The 20,117-nt window shown below is 40.0% G+C and overlaps 1 protein-coding gene across 1 annotated transcript in view; it reads left to right on the top strand.

Annotated features, from left to right (window-relative positions):
• Nucleotides 1-17,677, top strand: part of LOC144263674 (ADP-ribosyl cyclase/cyclic ADP-ribose hydrolase 2-like) — a 30,159-nt gene extending 12,482 nt beyond the window's left edge. Inside the window, exons 2-9 of the mRNA XM_077814629.1 lie at nucleotides 386-515; nucleotides 1,804-1,939; nucleotides 2,509-2,591; nucleotides 4,040-4,116; nucleotides 9,873-9,965; nucleotides 11,968-12,054; nucleotides 12,606-12,665; nucleotides 17,466-17,677. Of these exons, the coding sequence (XP_077670755.1) occupies nucleotides 386-515; nucleotides 1,804-1,939; nucleotides 2,509-2,591; nucleotides 4,040-4,116; nucleotides 9,873-9,965; nucleotides 11,968-12,054; nucleotides 12,606-12,665; nucleotides 17,466-17,586 (787 nt within the window). The 3' untranslated portion in view covers nucleotides 17,587-17,677. The remainder of the gene's footprint in view (nucleotides 1-385; nucleotides 516-1,803; nucleotides 1,940-2,508; nucleotides 2,592-4,039; nucleotides 4,117-9,872; nucleotides 9,966-11,967; nucleotides 12,055-12,605; nucleotides 12,666-17,465) is intronic.
• The last annotated feature ends 2,440 nt before the right edge of the window (nucleotides 17,678-20,117 follow it).

Genomic DNA, 20,117 nt, shown 5'->3' with positions numbered 1-20,117 from the left:
TTGTAATCTAGGGTCACTTAGAGCTTTGATCGCTGTGGCCAAACTCTGCTACAAATGGTTCTTTTGGGGTTAGAACATTTCTAAGTAATAAATCCCATTTTCACTACTTCTACAGTACTGCATAGCAAGCCTCATTATGAATATTATGCCATCCATGTTTTTTGCTGAATTACTATAAGAGTCTAGCTGAATAACCCTAGTGCAAACCCTCATGTCTTAGATACTAGTTGATGGGCTAATGATTTTATTAATTTATCACAAACTTTTCCCCCCTTAATAATCTTAGTTTTATTTTCTTTTGGGGATTGTGGGAGGTTGTGAACAAAACACATATTGCAGGTCTGCTATGGGAAAATAATATTACTATTTGTTTTAATTATTACAGTGAGAAGAACTGTACAAAGATATGGGAAGCTTTCAAAAAGGCTTTCATGAATAAGGATCCTTGCAACATTTTACCATCGGACTATGAGTTATTTATTAACCTGTCACTGCATACAATTCCACCTAACAAGGTACTGATTATCAATGGTGTGTTAATGATCATCTATCATCTCTCCCCTGATCTGGCAGTCCAGAATTGACCAGATTTGATATGGTGGGCCATGCAATGATTTTCTGCCCACTTTGTGGGTTGCAGACCAAAAGGTTGAGAACCAGTGTTCTAGTCCTTGACCCCACAGCAATGAAGTGTCAGAGAAATGTAACATGGTGTAGAATTAGTTGCTACAATACTGAACTTGCAGCCAAATAATTATGATTTTAAGCTGGTCAGCACTATTACAGATAAGTATGTGTCCAGTTAAACAGCTGAAAGTGTATAAAAGCCCTCAAAGCACCTTAATTAAACCAACCTCAAAACCCATCTTATGCATGTTTAAGAATAAATATCTTCATTCAACTCTGTCAAGTGAGCTCTCTAATTTCAATGTCACCGTTGTGAAGGATATGTTTATACTAGAAACCCTACAGTGGCACACCTGTGCCACTGTGGTGTAGACACTACAGGGACAGGAGAGGTTCTTCCATCACTGTAGTAAATCCATCTCTCTGAGAAGCAGTAACAAGGTCGACAGAAGAATTTTTCCACCATCTAGCAGAGTCTGCATCAGGGCTTAGGTCGACAATTACATTGCACAAGGTAAGTAGTTAAGCCAACCTAAGTTTGTAGTGTAGATCAGACCTTAGTTTTGTTTTACTTGTATTTAGAGCTTGTCTATATGGCAACTTGTGCGCAGCAAGTTGGTATGTAAATCTACAGCCTGCCACACACAAAGTGGTCATGTGGACCCTGCTACCACACACTAAAAGTTCCATAGTGCTACTTTCAGTGCATGGCAGCAGCGTCCACATGGTCACTTAGTGCACTGTAGTTTCACACTCTGGCTTGCTGCACACTAAGTCTCCATATAGACAAGTCCTTAGTGTCTATATACCTAGCTTTTCCTGAACCTGTCAGCTTAAGACAGGCAAATTCTAGAAGGCTTGAGTCTTTCTATAGTTCAAGTTCTGTTCTCACAGTGGTGTAAATCCCCCCCAAAAATCCACTGTCAAGTAATGCCAGATTTACACTATTGTGAGGGCAAACTTTGTCCCTATAACTTTTAGTTGAAGTATAGAATTGTTTTTAAAGTATTTAATGGACAGTAGTTTGATTAGAACAAGCCATCTGTGAGATTCTGAAGTATTTAGAAATCATTTCAAAACATGATTTAAAATGTTTTCCCGGCCACGCAGAAGTGACGGCATCATGCACGCACATCCAAAAGATGGTTTGTTTTTTGTTTTCTTTTCTTTCCTTAGTCTCTTTTCTGGGAAAATAACCATCTGCTGGTCACTAGCTATTCTGATAGAACTCGTCGCTACATGCCTCTTTGTGATACTTTAATTGGTTCATTTGGAGATTTCCTGAACTGGTGTGGACAAGCAAACGATACTGGTCAGAAAAGAACTGATATAATAAAAAGTTGGTTATAAATTCATGGTGGGGCTAAAAAGAGAGACTGATTGCTTTGTACTGGAGCTATGGGTCGGATTCTGCTCTCATACTCCCCGTTTATGTGGGTAACTCCCCTGAACTGAGTGTCCTGATTCTCTCCTGGCTTGTACTGTATAGACATTTACATTTCAGCTGCAGCTGAAGCATACACTGAAATTTTGAGGGAGGTGTTGTGATGGTGGATTTAAGTCACCTTTTCATTTCCTGGATTCTGGGGCTTTCTGTGCACCAGACCAGTTTTATGACATGAGTTAGAGCAGTTTCCACAGACACAGGGGTCTATGCTTTGAGACCACAGCATGTCATGGTTTGTACAAAATGGAAGGGCTGGTGAAAAGGAGGAGAGAAATGGTGCAGTACTGTCATGGATGGATATCCTATCAGATCTCCAACCATGCAGAACTTAGAACAAAAAAACACATACAATATATATTGTAAAGCCACTTTGGATTTTCTGTTTCCACCTGTCATCATATCTTTAATAATGAGCACTATGTTTCTTCCCACAGGATTTAATTATGATTCCTGCCCTACCACAGAAGAGTGTGAAAATAATGCAGTAGAAACTTTCTGGAAGATTGCATCAATCACTGTAAATCATACTGTTTACGTTCTTTAAGCATGTCTATGGAGATAGTTCAGAAAGCTTTAGTAGGGCCAAAAGATTTTTTTTTCTGGAGTTCTTACCTCTAGCGTAGGCATACCCTTAAGATCTTGTATAGACTATAACTTAAAGGTATGATGTAAGGAGGAAAAGCATAAGGTTGACTACCTTATGTGTTAAAAATGCCATCCACTCACCTCAGTGGTTGGAGGAAGATGACTGGGCAGGCAGCAAAAGAGGACAGCTCCAGCAGCAACAGAGGGAGACATTCGATGAGGGACACTGGGTAGCTCCTCCCTCCTCCCCTTCCCCTTCCCCCCCCCCACTTATAGTCTGTGGCACCTATTGGCCAGCTGGAGGGAAGGGTGCTGATTGATCTGCATTCCCCAGCTCAGAGATTTGACTTTGAGCACAGACCATGTGAAGCCTCTTGCACCTGTGTTCCGAGTGGGGCTGGGGAGTTTTTTCACCTTTTTCGCAGCACCCTCAGTCCACAGTAAGTTAATTAAGAATGTGCTTAGTACCTAACTGAGGTACTTGCTTGAGTTGTTAATTTGTCACAATTTGTGGACTGTTTTCAGTGCCATTAAAAGGATACAATGAACAGTTCCCCTAGATAAAAGACCTGGGATTTTAGTGATGGACCTTGGGCTCAGGGGATAGAGTCAGACTTTGTGGCCCTTGCAGGCTGGGGTTCCCACCCTTTTGCACCCTCTGTTTCCCTCATGGGGGTGTGGGAGTGGGTAGGACTTAGAGTGAGCTGAGTCCAGGGCAGGTAGGCTGAGGAGAGCCGCCACCCTGAGTTATGGGTTACATGGTAAAAGCTGACTAAGCAGATGATCTAAGTTGTAACCCCTGCACTGGAACCACTTACATGACTGGTATATGAGAGTATGGGTTATGCAGTTAGTGCCCTTTCCATGTGTTCAAATTAACAAAAGGTGTGGCCTGTAGTTTAAAATCCATCCATGTCCTCATTTCACCACTGTGTCCAGATCAACCACAGATTGCCTAGGATTTTAATGCGTTAGTGAACGTGTTAAAATAGACCTTTTTCTAGTGAAAACAAGGCCTAGGAGATCTTAATGCTGACGAAAGGTGCCAGATTGACAGTCTTGAAGATGAAAATACAGCAAGTACAATACAGAGTTGCAGTGCAAAACTTCTCATAGTGATCTGTTAAAGTGCCCCAACCTTGCCCTGGAGGAACCACTTCTAGGGTTGAGAAGACAGATCACCTTTTATAGCCATTAAGTTCTAATCCTCTCTACTGCAACTGCCAGCTAGGGAACCAGTTTTGATGGTGGTTTTGCAACTTGGACATTTTCACTTATGGCCCCCTCCACTGGCCATGACTATTTAGTTACAGTTTATAATCTGTATATAAAAATCTATAGGGGATGTTCTGAAGAATAATCTTCCGTTATCTATTGCAGTATGCAAAGCAGAGCTCGGGGGCAATATACGTTATGCTGAATGGTTCTGCGATAGGGGGCGCCTATCCAGTCAAAGGGTAAGAGAAATAAAGTAATATTGTGTTAATATTTTAGGGTTTGATTGAGAAAAATCAAACATTTGGCTATTGTACCACACAAAGCTGTGGAAGTAATAATTTTCAGAAGTCTGTGGCATCAAAGCCAATCTTTTTATTTATTTATTTTTTTTAAACTAGACCTGGAGTAAAATTTTAGAAAGCACTTGGGTACCTGTTCTGCAGCGTCCTGTATTCTAATTTGTCAAAGGCAACAGAAGTAAAACTTGACTGTTACACAACATTGTTTATAAAAGCAAAAACACTGAATTTGTCCAGACAAAAAGGTCTATTGCTACCACCCAAGGACTGTGTTGAAATTATGACTAGTAAACAAGAGAAGAATGGAATCAGAAATTAATGGATCAAAATTGCTGTGTTAGAAAGTAGGCCTAATTGGAGGACAAAATAATGACAGGGAAGGGTGATTCCATCCATCACCCCCTTTTAGGGTCCTTAAAAGAGACTTTGGGAGAGAGAGATCAAAATGCAAGAGGACAGGTGGACTGAAAGGAGAGAGTTCAACCATCATGGCTGCTACCCCCATTGTCTCATGAGACCCCAGGAATCAACTATTACACTATTGGACCTGCATCATCCTGATCCAGAAAGCGCTGTGCTGACCTGACCAGGCCAGAGAGGGACCCAGATTACATACTTCAGCAACTTCATTGACTTCAGATAAATCCTGAACACCACATGGAATGTGAAACTTGGTTTCCCGCTCTCCTCTCCTCCCTCAAGTGTCTTTTTTTCTTCCTTGCCTCCTCTTTCCTGTTTCTCTCTTTTTGCCTTCTGTTTAAAAAGAGTCTGGGTTAGCAGGCAACATCTTCTGCAACATTGTTCTGAAGCTGTGGCCATCAAGGCAGCTAAAAGCAATGTCTTAAACAGCCCTACTCTGGTACAAGTTTGCCAGGTCTCCCAGTGGCTGACAAATGCTATGTTTGTATTTCTCCAGCAGTGAGATGGCTAGTAAGAGTCAGCATCAAAGACAGGAGCTGCATTTTCTATGTTTACTATTTTTTTCTCCCCTTTTGTGTTAAAAGGGTTTTTAAAGGTGACTGTTGCTATGAGACTAAGCAAGCTGAGATCTCTATAGTTGGAAGCCCAAATCCTATTTAGAACTCTTGATGTTGTAAAGTAACAGAGTCATGTTAACAGCTTTGACTCTCTGGGCCCATGTATTCCATGGAGATGGAATACCTCACTTGTCAAGATGTCTGTTCAGCAAAGCACATGCTTAGGGTTACAATATTTGAACATTCAAAAAAGAGGACACTCCATGGGGGGGGGGGAGAGGGAGGAGAGGTATTTGCTCACACCCCCCTTCCCCGGCCCCACCCCAACTCCACCACTTCCCCGCCCCCATTCCAACCCTTTCCCCAAAGTCCCTGCCCCATTGGACCCCTTCCCCAAATCCCCGCCCCGACCCTGCCTCCTCCCCTGAGTGGGCCACATTCCCCCTCTTCCTCCTTCCCTCCCAGCCACGTGAAACAGTGACGCAAGTGCTGGGAGCTAGGGGGAAAAAAGCGGACACTCTCTCGAGTGATCGACATTCACTCTCTTTCTTGAATGATCAACTCTTCTTTGGGGAAAAATAATAATGGCAAAATCCCGGATGTTTTTAGATATTTAAACATTCCTCTCAGACAGTGATTTAAGAACCAAAAAGCCAGACATGTCCGGGAAAATATGGACGTATGGTTACCCTACACATGCTTGACTTTAAGCACTTGTTTATTTTTCACTGAAGTGGAACTTGACAAAACTTAAATTCTTTCCTTAATTAAGCCCAAATGAGAAAACAAAACACAGGGAGACTCCAAAAACAATAGGTCCCAAGTGGTTGCTTGTGTTGCTGTACACAAGGCCTGATTAATTTGCTCTCCAATATTAGGTAATTCACAAATCACAAGGAAAAGGAATAGAGAGACTTTTGATAAAGAACAGAGACACGTTTTAACAAATTCTAAGGTCCAAGTGACAATCTGATTATATAAGCCAGGGCACAGGGAATACAGCTCCTGTTTGAATGATGATTAGAGCAGGTGACTTCCCTTGTTGGCACAAAGAAAATCTGTTTCTTTTTTAAACAATAGGCTGTGGTTAATTTAACAGTGGTTAAAACAGCCATTCTTGTCCAACATAATACTCTCAGTTTAACCTTTGGAACAGATTATCAAGGCCAGTAAGCAAATTCAACATTGCTTGGAGTCTTTAATCAAGATTGAATGTCTCTCTAAAAGATATGCAGGAGTTCAACCACAGGTTATTGAATGTGATAGTGTTCACTTATGTAGTATGTAAAAATACTTCTCTCCACTGCAGGAATTACTATATGAAATTCTGTGATCTGTGTTCTGCAGGGCTTCAGATAAGATAATCAAAGTGGTCCACTCTGGCCTAAAATTTCTTCTGTTCTAGGCCACATAGCTGGTACAGTACAGAAATCAAAACACTTCAAATAATTCCTGTAGAATCCTTGCTCTCTTCTGTCAAGACAAACTATATTTCAAAAAAGACAGCAGGCCAGATTTTCAAAAAACAATTGTAGATGCAAATAATCACAGGTAACTTTTTTTTTTTTTTTTTTTGAAGAGTTACACAGGCACAACAGATATCATGCAGCTGCCTTTATATCAAGCAATTAGACATCTAACTTAGATGATCTAAGTTACATCAAGAAAAGGAGTACTTGTGGCACCTTAGAGACTAACCAATTTATCTGAGCATAAGCTTTCATGAGCTACAGCTCGCTTCATCGGATGCATACTGTGGAAAATATAGAAGATGTTTGTTTTTATACACACAAATCATGAAAAAATGGGTGTTTATCACTACAAAAGGTTTTCTCTCCCCCCCACCCCACTCTCCTGCTGGTAATAGCTTATCTAAAGTGATCACTCTCCTTACCATGTGTATGATAATCAAGGTGGGCCATTTCCAGCACAAATCCAGGGTTTAACAAGAACGTCGGGGGGGGGGGTTAGGAAAACAAGGGGAAATAGGCTTGAATAGAGACTGGGAGTGGCTAAGTCATTATGCAAGGTAACCTAAGTTAATTTTTTCCAATTTGCAAATGAATTCCAATTCAGCAGTCTCTTGCTGGAGTCTGGATTTGAAGTTTTTCTGTTGTAATATCGCAACTTTCATATCTGTAATCATGTGACCAGAGAGATTGAAGTGTTCTCCGTCTGGTTTATGAATGTTATAATTCTTGACATCTGATTTGTGTCCATTTATTCTTTTACGTAGAGACTGTCCAGTTTGACCAATGTACATGGCAGAGGGGCATTGCTGGCACATGATGGCATATATCACATTGGTAGACGTGCAGGTGAACGAGCCTCTGATAGTGTGGCTGATGTTATTAGGCCCTGTGATGGTGTCCTCTGAATAGATATGTGGGCACAGTTGGCAACGGGCTTTGTTGCAAGGATAGCCACTCCCAGTCTCTATTGAAGCCTATTTCCCCTTGTTTTTCTAACCCCCCCAGACGTTCTTGTTAAACCCTGGATTTGTGCTGGAAATGGCCCACCTTGATAATCATACACATTGTAAGGAGAGTGATCACTTTACATAAGCTATTACCAGCAGGAGAGTGGGGTGGGGGGAGAGAAAACCTTTTGTAGTGATAAACATCCATTTTTTCATGATTTGTGTATATAAAAACAAACATCTTCTGTATTTTCCACAATATGCATCCAATGAAGTGAGCTGTAGCTCACGAAAGCTTATGCGCAAATAAATTGGTTAGTCTCTAAGGTGCCACAAGTTCTCCTTTTCTTTTTGCGAATACAGACTAGCACGGCTGTTACTCTGAAACCTAAGTTACATCAGTTTCTCCTGCACATAACTGCACCCATCATTATTTGCCGTTGCATAATTACATGGATTAACAGGAAAGCTGGGATGAGACTTCATTCAAAATCAGGCCCAAATCCTTAATTTATACATTTTTGTTTTATTTTTGTTTTTTAAAGACTGATGCTTTAGAACACATTTTAATGCGATATGTTAAACTGTTCCTTTTGATTTGGCACCCTCCCTTTGATTTGGAGAACTCTCAACTCACACTTTGTGCTTTTATTATTCTATTTAAAGACATTTTTTCCATTAGGCCATCATCAGATTTAATTGAAATTATTTTTGGATGTGCCTTGGATAGTACAACTAGCAGTCACACAGACTTAGACACAGGAATATAGAAGACCTTTTTTCTGATACAAAAGTTCTCAGCATTTATGACAGGAAAGTCACACAACATAAATACAGATAACTTCCTCTACTCTTTGCCAGTAAAAATGATCCCATCTTAATGGCTCAATTTGCTCTGATAAATCACTCCCTAAAACCATAGACCTTAACCTTGCAGCAGTAAGGCTGATTGTATGTAAAAGGAAAAATGTGGTTTAATATTTTACTATTTACATACTCCTGGTCAGATGTGAGATCAGTTGGTGTAACTCCATTGACTTCAGTGGAATTATTCCAGTACAGAATTTGTCCCTCCTATACCTGGACTTCTGAATATTACAGTATTTAACAAACAGCAAACCTGCCTATGGAGGATTCTTCCCGGGTCAGAATGGACAGATTTTTTTTTAAAAAACACTCTTTTATGGTCCTACTTGTTCCCATGCTAGGTATTTTATACCCTTTTGACTTACTGCTGTGATTTTATATCTACAAATATATTTGTCTTGTGATTAAAAGAAGAAAAGGAGTACTTGTGGCACCTTATAGACTAACCAATTTATTTGAGCATAAGCTTTCGTGAGCTACAGCTCACTTCATCGGATGCATACTGTGGAAAGTGTAGAAGATCTTATTATATACACACAAAGCATGAAAAAATACCTCCTCCCACCCCACTCTCCTGCTGCTAATAGCTTATCTAAAATGATCACTCTCCTTACAATGTGTATGATAATCAAGTTGGGCCATTTCCAGCACAAATCCAGGTTTTCTCACCCCCCCGCCCCCCACACAAACAAACTCACTCTCCTGCTGGTAATAGCTTATCTAAAGTGACCACTCAGGAGAGTGGTCACTTTAGATAAGCTATTACCAGCAGGAGAGTGAGGTGGGAGGAGGTATTTTTTCATGCTTTGTGTGTATATGATAAGATCTTCTACACTTTCCACAGTATGCATCCGATGAAGTGAGCTGTAGCTCACGAAAGCTTATGCTCAAATAAATTGGTTAGTCTATAAGGTGCCACAAGTACTCCTTTTCTTTTTGCGAATACAGACTAACACGGCTGTTACTCTGAAACCTGTCTTGTGGTTGTTACTCTTCCTTCTATTTTAAAAAAACAAATCCCATGTTGTGCCTGAAGAAAGGCTGCTCTTGTAGGATTTTTTTTATTTTTATTTTTTACTAAATACCGAGTGGTTTGTTATAAGTGCTGCATTTTAAACACTTATTCCACTCACATCTTTATTAATAATTGAGTCTTATTCCTGCTCCACCCTGCTAAGATCATCAATCAATAAAACAACAAACTTAGGATCCATACACCCCATAAACTCTGTGAATACTCAAAATTGGAATCAGAATTTTGTATCTTGGGTTCTGCCTCTGATAATGAGCCCAGAAGAAACCATAGGTACAAATGACCTGGACCCAGATATCCCATTGAAATCAGTGGGAACAGACTCAGAGCCCTAGTTACTGAGAAGGCGAAAGATCTTTTCTGTTCTATGTAATTTTAAAGATTTGTTTTCTTTAACCAGTTTTTTTGCAGACTATGAAGTGCCTAACTTCCAAAAAGACAGAATTTCACAAATTGAAATCTGGGTCATGGATGACATTGGGGGACCTGACTTGTAAGTTATAGGTCTTAAAGAAAAACAGAACCTAATCTTGTTTTTCCTCTTTTGAATCTGTTTTTACAGTTTTCACTTTATTTTTCTCTATTATTAGATTGCAGTAACACTCAAAATGTTTGATGTATTCCAAACACAAAAGAAACCACAGTGCCTTCCATGGAGGGTGTACAGTCTTTTTAAAAATATACAGTTGATGTGACCAGAACTAGGCACAATCAAAAATAACGTAAGGCCCTAAATCTGCTGAGTCAGTAGGTCTGTCAAGGTTCCTTCCCCACTCTGAACTCCAGGGTACAGATGTGGGGACCTGCATGAAAAGCTCCTAAGCTTACTTTTACTAGCTTAGGTTCAAACTTCCCCAAGATACAAACTATTTTACCTTTTGCCCTTGGACTTTATCGCTGCCACCACCAAACGTCTAACAGGTATATAACTGGGAAAGAGCCCGTTTGGAAACGTCTTTCCGCAAAAAATCCTCACCAAAACCTTGCTCCCCGCTTCCTGGGGAAGGTTTGATAAAAATCCTCACCAATTTGCATAGGTGAACACAGACCCAAACCATTGGATCTTAAGAACAATGAAAAAGCAATCAGATTCTTAAAAGAAGAATTTTAATAGAAGTAAAAAGAATCACCTCTGTGAAATCAGGATGGTAAATACCTTACAGGATAATTAGATTCAAAACATAGAGAATCCCTCTAGGCAAAACCTTAAGTTACAAAAAGACACAAAAACAGGAATCTACATTCCATTCAGCACAGCTTATTTTCTCAGCCATTTAAAGGAATCAGAATCTAACGCATATCTAGCTAGATTACTAACTAAGTTCTAAGACTCCATTCCTGTTCTGTCCCTGGCAAAAGCATCACACAGACAGAGAGAGAGGGGCTTTGTTTCTCCCTCCCCCCAGCTCTTGAAAGTACCTTGTCTCCTCATTGGTCATTTTGGTCAGGTGCCAGCGAGGTTATCCTAGCTTCTTAACCCTTTACAGGTGAAAGGGTTTTTCCTCTGGCCAGGAGGGATTTTAAAGGTGTTTACCCTTCCCTTTATATTTATGACTAGAAGCAGGCCTTAAGTCAGGGCAAGGCAAGTACAGGTTAGATTAAATAAGAACCATCTGAATCCCAAATCAAACTCTTGAGGTTTAAAAAAGTCTTTTCACTGTCCCCAGTGCATTATTTTTCAGGTTTACACCTCTCTGCAGTTCATGGTTCTGGAAATTAGTAGAAGTGGTGAAATGCCATAAGAAGGTCTCTTCTCATGGTACTTGTGACCAATCCAACAACAAGAACTACTAGTAGTTTTGAGAGCCTGAATTTGGGAGATTGCCAGCCCAATTCTGCAATCCTTGGAGATTTAAATATTCATCGGCACTTTTAAGATGCTTATTTGGGCCAAAACTCTTGATCAGCCATTACTATTTTATTCAGTTAATTGAAGTAAATTTTTACCCAGCCACAGGAGCTGAGGTGGTGGGGGAAGCACTCCATTATTGGAGTTTAAGTCTGAATGCTCATGTCCAACAGCAGGAGTTCTAAGTGATTGAGGAAGGACTCAAGCATGGTTTGTGGAGTCTAGGGCAAAGTTCCAGTTGTTGCAAAGTAAATATAAAACACTGTCACTGATGCAAGTGTATGGTGAATTCTGATTTGGTAGCATTTTACATCAACTTTGCACGGGTGTAAATGAGTGCACAACATACAAAGTAGTGGAGAATCAGGCCCCCTAAATTTGTATTAGTCCAACAGGCAGCTGCCCTCTGGTAGTAGATTTGTTTTTCTAGGTAATTGCTGTTTGGTTGCAAGATACCAGAGTCTGGCCAGCTTGCTGAAATTGTCCTATAACCTACTATTAAATTCCCTAAAAAAATCTGCTCTAATTGTGGAACATTAAGGTTCTGCAATTAAAGCCCTAGCTGCCATAGCAATTGACACTATGAAAATTAGCAAAATAAACAGTTAACTAATAAAAGACTTTGTTAACTAATCTCTTTTTACAGGGATTCCTGTGGGAGAGGCAGTGTACAAATATTAGAAGAGAGACTCAAAACCATGGGTTATGACATCACCTGCATTGACAATTACAAGTAAGTGGAATTTCTTTAATAAATATGAGGTATTTGCTACGGTTTTTCAGAAATTTTAACCTACTTCTACCCATGAGTATTCCCATACCAGGGGACCCACTAATCTACTATGCTGTAGCTTTAGTAAGAAATTGACATCTGGAAGTGATAATGCCATTTCCTCAGCCATCTGAGCACACCTCCACTGATATGGCAATTGTACAGTTTGTAATTTTATTATTAAATGCAACCGTGTCCTCACTCAGTATCAGACACAGACGATGGCGTGGTCCCTTCCACTTAGAGCTATCAGTTCAAATAGGAAATTAAAATCTGAACAACAGTTATACATTAACATTCCCTTCTCATATCCGCAGAATTACTTATGGTAGCTGTACTTACTGTGATACCAAGAGCTTCATTCTAAATTAAATACCATTAAGAAGGGAAGGTCTAGGCATCCAAATTGTGCATCTCTTCATTTTATAACATCGTTCAATTTGTTTCACTTCCTCTTTTGTTTTGCTTAGTTTTCTTACTGAGTGATACTAAATAAAATAATTTCATTACAGATCTGTACTGCTGTTAAAGTGCCTGGATTATCTTAATCACCCTGATTGTTCCATTGTTTCGTAAGTAAACATCGTAAATAAAATCAATCCAACTTCTATGCCATTAGAGCCAAATGAATAATTCACAGCTAATAATTTATTCAACAGATTTCATCTGTTCTACTGATTGCAATTTGTCCATGACAGCTGTATCGAAATATATTATTTTGAAATTATTCAGGAAACAATTCCTGCTCTATAAATTGTGCACAAGCACTTAGTTGCAAGTATCTGATATTCATAATTAAAGCAGTGTTGATTAGTTTTGATTGAACACACAGACCACATGGTATATTGTTGTCCACTGATTGCCTGAGCATAACCCTTAGAATCAAGTATCTCTTGCATATACTCAGTTAGAAATGCAAAATTTGCTTTCCACAAACATTCTCCAATAAAATTGAGATCATAAATCAACCATAAGACTGCAAATCTAAATAACAGCACCTGTCCAATTATGTGCAATGTAACTTTCAATTCCCAATTTCAAGGAGGTACAGTATTCCTATCCAAACATTCAGAAGAGATCCAATATTTCACCAATACACTTTTATGAGAAACATATGGAAACTTAAACACAAGTGGACACATTCATCTTTGCTGTAAGTCCAGCAAAGTACATCATGGGTAAATTAAACCCAAGGGGTGGGTGGAAAAATTCTTTGTATTAACTGCAAAAATGTTTCCCAACACAGAAACACCTGAGGTTGAAAGGAAAAATGCCAATATCTAGTGCTGAATTTGAGTTCAGGTGATTAAGAAGGCCATATCTCCTAAGTGACCTGTATTTTTCAGTGATAATCCATTGGCCTAGGACAAGTATATAATATACAGAAATTAGGTTTGTGCATCAAGCACAGAGTACATAGGACTGTCTATTGTTCAACTTCACATGGCTCTCCCACGCTCAGGCGGCAGAGGAATGCTATTGCTGCTGGGTTGGGCACACTCTACCCTCTCCTGCACTGAGCAGGTGTTCGAAGAGCACTTCACTCAGCACAGAGAAGAGAAGAATATGCACGAGAGTGCAGCGATAGTGCTTCAACAGCCTTCCACAGGCCTTTGATAGAAGATTCATCTTTAAAGCTCCTGTATCTTAGAGAAACTGGTAGTGGTGTTCTGACCCAGCAGCGTTCTCTGTTGGATAGCTTTTCCCTATCTTGGCATATGACAGTCACAAGAGCGTTCCCTTTGGTTCCATCACCCAAAATTATGCCCTGGCACCAACCACTGAACATGTGAAAACAGCATTTGAGAGACAACAAACACTCACATCAATATGAGCAGATTGTGTTGAGGTAACAGATCGTCAACCTTACCAAGCTTACAGAGACATTTCTTTATTGCTGTGTGTATACCATGTACAGGGTTGTAATACTGTATGAGCCGATGTGATTTAAAAGAAATTGATTTCTTATTCTCTGAGTGATTGACAAAGTTTTTGCTCCTAAGTAGAAAAGAAATTGTGATTGCCAGTCTTTATCCAACTTGTGAAACCCACAGCCCCAAAAAACCAGTAATTTTCTGAACAAACTGACAATATTAGCTAGCTAGAGAAATCTGAGCTTAATGGGGCTCTTCTTTTGGATGCTCTGAGTTCTTAATGGATGATTTAAGAATATAAGAACGGCTAGACTAGGTCAGACCAGTGGTCGATCTAGCCCAGCATCCTGTCTTTCAACAGTGGCCAGTGCCAGGTGCTTCAGAGGGAATGAACAGAACAGGTTCAAGCAATCCATCCCGTCGCCCATTCCTAGCTTCTGGCAAACAAAGGCTAGGGACACTTCACAGCATGGTTTTGCATCCCTGCCCCTGCTGACTAATTGCCATTGATGGACTTATCCTCCATGAACTTATCTAGTTCTTTTTTGAACCCTGTTATAGTCTTGGCCTTCACAACCTCTTCTGGCAAAGAGTTCCACAGGTTGACTATGGGTTGTGTGAGCAAATACATCCTTTTGTTTGTTTTAAACCTGCTGTCTATTAATTTCATTTGGTGACCTCTAGTTCTTGTGTTAAGAGAAGGAGTAAATAACACTTCCTTATTTAATTTCTCCACACCAGTCATGATTTTATAGAACTCTATCATATCCCCTCTTAGTCGTCTCTTTTCTAAAAGTCCCGGTCTTATTAATCTCTCCTCATATGGAAGCTGTTCCATATCCCTAATAATTTTTGTTGCCCTTTTTTTGTACCTTTTCCAATTCGAATACATCTTTTTTGAGATGGAGAGACCACATCTGCACGCAGTATTCAAGATGTGGGTGTACCATGGATTTATATAGAGGCAATATGATATTTTCTGTCTTATTATCTAGTCCTTTCCTAATGATTCCAACATTCTGTTTGCTTTTTTACTGCCGCTGCATATTGAGTGGATGTTTTTAAGAGAACTATCCACAATGACTCCAGGATCTCTTTCTTGACTGGTAACAGCTAATTTAGACTCCATCATTTATATGTATAATTGGGATTATGTTTTTCAATGTGCATGACTTTGCATTTATCAATAATGAATTTTATCTGTCATTTTGTTGCCCAGTCCCTTTGTAACTCTTCGCAGTCTGCTTTGGACTTAACTATCTTGAGTAGTTTTGTATTATCTGCAGATTTTGCCATCTCACTGTTTACCCCTTTTTCCAGATCATTTATAAATATTTTGAACAGTATGGGTCCCAGTAGAGACCCATGGGGTACACCACTGTTTACCTCTCTCCATTCTGAAAACTGACCATTTATTCCTATTCTTTGTTTCCTATCTTTTAACCAGGTACTGATCTGTGAGAGTACCTTCTGTTTTAACCCATGACTGCTTACTTTGCTTAAGAGCCTTTGGTGAAGGACCTTGTCAAAGGCTTTCTGAAAGTCTTAAGTACACTATATCCTCTGGATCACCCTTGACCACATACTCGTTGACCCCCACAAAAAATTGTAGTAGATTGGTGAGGCATGATTTCTCTTTACAAAAACCATGTTGACTCTTCCCCATCATATCAAGTTCATCTATGTGTCTGATAATTCTGTTTTTCACTATAATTTCAACCAGTTTGCCTGGTACTGAAGTTAGGCTCACTGGTCTGTAATTGCTGGGATCGCCTCTGGAGCCTTTTATAAAAATTGGCATCACATTAGGTATCCACCAGTCATTTCTCTCTTCTCCACGGGTTTAGACCATATTACTCAAAGTCTTGTGTTGTGGGCAGTTTCCTTAACTGAGGAAATCTGGATAGGAAACCTTTTGGAAACAGTTAGTGTCTTGTTCTTTTCACCTAAGTGCTGAACATATCATCTCTTCAGTACTACCCGTCACTGCAAGCATGGGACCCGCCTGTTCCCTTCTATCTGTCTCAGTACTTCTATAACCACAATCACCACAGTGTCTGAGCAGGTCTGTAATAACAGAGCACCTTCCTTGTGCTGGCCCTGATTCTGCATGTTACTGAATGCCTCAACTCCCACTAACCTGCCTTGCACGAATGGGTCTTACTTCCCTTCCTTGGCACATCCCTCCTAAGCTTTCTACACCTTCTTTTATATTCAGCTGTGTGTGATCATTCTGAAATCCTGACCCATGTTCAACTGCTGTTCACATGGAACCCTTTTCCACTTTGGCCTTTAAAGTGCCCTTTTGAATATTTGCTACTACCACTGAGTTCTGCACCATGGCCTGTGCCCTTGGCTTCAGGGCCCACCACGACGGCCTTCCTCCACATCATTGCATAGCCCCCACAGCTCTCACCACTGGTGATGACTAGGAATAAGGGCATCCCGGAGGACACGCTGAGGGGTGATGGCTGCTCAGTCACTGCTCCACCTGAGATATGAGTAGGCTAAAATGAGAAATCAAAGCAAAAAGATACTCCCATGTAGCAATAGCTTAAAAATCTGCAACAAATGACCTCCTTGGTAATCTTAGCTTCTTCTCTCCCCTGCAGAAGATCCACCAAGCAAACTGTGATTTGTTCGAATGCCTAAGCTGTTAGAACTTTTTCTGAGTACACTTCCAGATTTTGTTAACTCCATGAATAGATCCGAATTATTAAATATGCTGATAATTTAATTTATTGACAAATAGCTTTTACAGAAATTGTTGTTTCACTATTAAAGACACATTCCAGTCAAGAGCACAACTAACATTTTTACACTTAAAGAATAAACATTGAAGCTAGATATTCAGGTCTTTATTACAAGCTCTCCTGCAGCCTCTTTTACAGTGGCTCAGTGCCATAAAGCAGCTGAACAGCTGGCTTAAGTGGTGTCTAGGCAACAACCTCAGCACATCGGTCAGGTAAAGTGATTTAGGTGGCTTTATTCTGCATTTAAAACCCTTGTCACATAGGCATACTGAGGGAAGTGGCCATGTCAGAGCAGGAATGGCAGTGACCAGAGGCTGCTGTGTGGCACTGCTCCAACTTACACTGAGGGCCACGCTCAACCTCAGAATCCTGGAAGTCCAAAAGGTGGATAAATGCCCTTTTACTGCCTCCACACTTAGGCTGTGCCTCTTGTGAGGAGACTCCGGCTGTAATCATCATCTGTGACACTGTGACATTGAAATTGACTAGTAGGTGGCGTACAAACGTCAACAGAAAGTACTCCAAATGCAGTCTGGTACTAAGGACATACAGTTAATGCAGGATTCTGTGCACAGATTTCCTGTTTATAAAACCATGACAGCTGAGCAGTATTGGGAGTCATTTCAAGAGTCATTGTACAAAGATTTCTGAAGCTGAATTTTCAGCTTAATTTTTGGACTTCAGACTTCAGCAAAGCTCTGGTATTTCAAAGGATATGTACTTAAAATCCTGTTTTTTTCTTTAGGTCTGCACCTTCAACACAAAAAGGACTTGTATCTCCAGACAGAGACGGCAGCTGGAGCAGGCTCATTTACACTATTTTTGTAGTATTTGTTTTTGAGATCTGCTTTAACCTACAGAATTAATCTACGTAATTCAATCCTTCTGTTTTTCTCCATTGTCTGTAAATTTGGCATTATCCTGTCTCAATGTAATTCCTCCCTTAATTCCTGGGATTGCAAGAATGCCTATTAAACCTCATCATAGGCCACCCACAGGTTTCACTAAGTCTCCTAGCTTGCTGCCCAGCAGTGCATGCATGTACTGTTTAGATAATGTCATTCTGTACCAAAAATCACACATTTGTTTCTTTGTGTTTGTAACAACTTACATCCAATAAAGTGACTTGTTTCAAAAATAAAAAAAATAACCTATGTAACATTGCCTTTGACTCTTCTGCTGCTGGAATCCTCATCCATGCCTTTATCTCTCCTTATCTGGGTAACTCCCTCTTTGTTTGTGGCCTCACCCTATTCCAGTTCTCCAGAATCCCATGATGAATGGTACTGCCCCTTTATTCACATATCAGGAACCAGGGCCACACCACCCCTATTCACAAATAGCTTCACTGTCTCCCCCACCCATTTCTGAATCTATTTTAAAACTGCCTTCTTGTTTTTAAAAGGCTTCCTTCTGCCTTAGGACCTTGGGCTTCATTCTCCCCTGCCATGCACCTTATGTTATCTGCACCTCTGTGAAGTGAGTGCAGACTGAATGTAAAATGCTATCCCTTGTGTGAATGGGTGTTTTGGGTAGCATCTTATTTACACTTGTAAAAAGTGAGTTTAACAAAACAAGGAGTTAGGCAATGGAGAATTTGGCCCATTGTTTTCACATGGGGTATATCCATCACTATCAAAGTTCCTCAGATGGTTGCTTCCTGCTGTTTGGATTACCAACAGCCAGTTGACTTGCCCAAGGCCTGTCACATCAGCAGAGTTTTTCTTGAACGCTTTTAAATGAAAAATTAAAATTTTTCCAGTTCAAAACAACCTTGTTTTGAAATGCAAGATTATTGGGGGGAGTAAATTAAAAATGCTCAAAATTAAAATGAAATGTTTCAACTGACCCAACCCCCTTTTTTTTTTCCTCCCTCCTCTCTCTCTCTTTCTCTCTCATATATCTTCTGTTCATAAACATTTTCATGATTTTGAGGTTTTTGTCCTGATTTGAGACAGGAAATTTTCTTGAAATCTCTATTTTTTTTTGCAGGACTGAAAAACTGTTTTCAATCCAGCTGCAATGAGGAGACACCAAACGCAGTCTTGACTGTCTGCTGAGCCAGCGCCATCTACAATCTGAAGGTCCAGGGTGTCTGTCTATCCCCAACCACTGAAACCTCCAGACTGAGGCTGTACAATGTGGGATATATCTAAGAAAATTAAAATACTTGCATTTTTCTAAGAGAATTTTACACATTTATTACTTTTTGCATATTCACTACTAATTTCTATGTATGTTTGTTAGCAATGAAGCTGATTGTGAGCTATTGTGTTGTACCAATAAAATAAAAACCAGCAGGATCTTATTAAAAGGGAAAAAGGCAAAATACCACATTTATTGTGAATACAGAAAGAATCATAGTAAGCAGTTAGTTATAGTTATAACATTCCATTCAATCTCAAATTTATTCTCACATTCATTCATTCATACAAACACACACACACACACACACACACAGAGAGGTTCTGCAAGGTTGTTATCATAGTTACCAGCCTAAGAGTTGCTCATGCCAAGCCACTGGCCAGGTGGCCTGGACATGAGGAGGGAGCAGGGCCTTGTCAGATGCTCATCTGATGCTCCTGGAAGTTGGTTTTCAGAATCAGACCCCAAAGTTCTCACTTTTTAGAGTCTATTTTTATAGGAATTTCTTCCTATGCCAGTCTATGGGAAATGCTTCATCATGCTGTTGCTGAATCAATCAGCAGATAGCACATTCCCGACGGCTCCAAGATGTTATCTTGTTCTTTGGTTCTCCCATTCTTGAGGCTGTTGGGTGGATTCCAGTCTGCCCTCCGGGGGGGGGGGGGGGGGGTCCTCTGGTTATTTCCACTTGACGCCTTCTTCAGCCGATGGACACTGGATTCTTAGGCTGGCACCTCCCTGATCATTCAGTTATTATCCACACCAAGCATCCATCCACATACATCCTCTGTCTATATTTTAATCACAATTGTTAATACAACAAAAGGGCAGGGAGTCTCTGGGTGCTGTTTCTGTTGTTAGAGTATTGCTTTGAGTCTCTCTCTCTGTGAATTGCTTTGAGAACAGACTCTGTCTTAGAATGTACTAACACAATTAGCAGCTTGCAAGTTTCACACATAGAGGGAGAGAAACAGTACCAAAAACCAAGAGACCTCTTAATTAGTAATACCCTGGAATTTAAACTCTGGGGAATCAAACTCATTTGTGATTTTAATACAGAACTTCTTTAATATGATCCAACAATTGGAATGTTCATGTTCTCATTTAGCTTAGCAAGAAGTTTCCTTCCTCCCACTCTGATATTATTTAACTCTCCTACTCTGTCATATGGTGTGCATGAAAGATTCAATAGCAAGCAAAGTTACATTGTAATTTATTTTTCTGGTCTTGATTCTTGTAGTAATCAAGTCAA

Source organism: Eretmochelys imbricata, chromosome 4, assembly GCF_965152235.1.
Source record: "Eretmochelys imbricata isolate rEreImb1 chromosome 4, rEreImb1.hap1, whole genome shotgun sequence".
Lineage (NCBI taxonomy): Eukaryota > Metazoa > Chordata > Testudines > Cheloniidae > Eretmochelys > Eretmochelys imbricata.
This window is presented reverse-complemented; position numbering and strand designations above follow the sequence as displayed.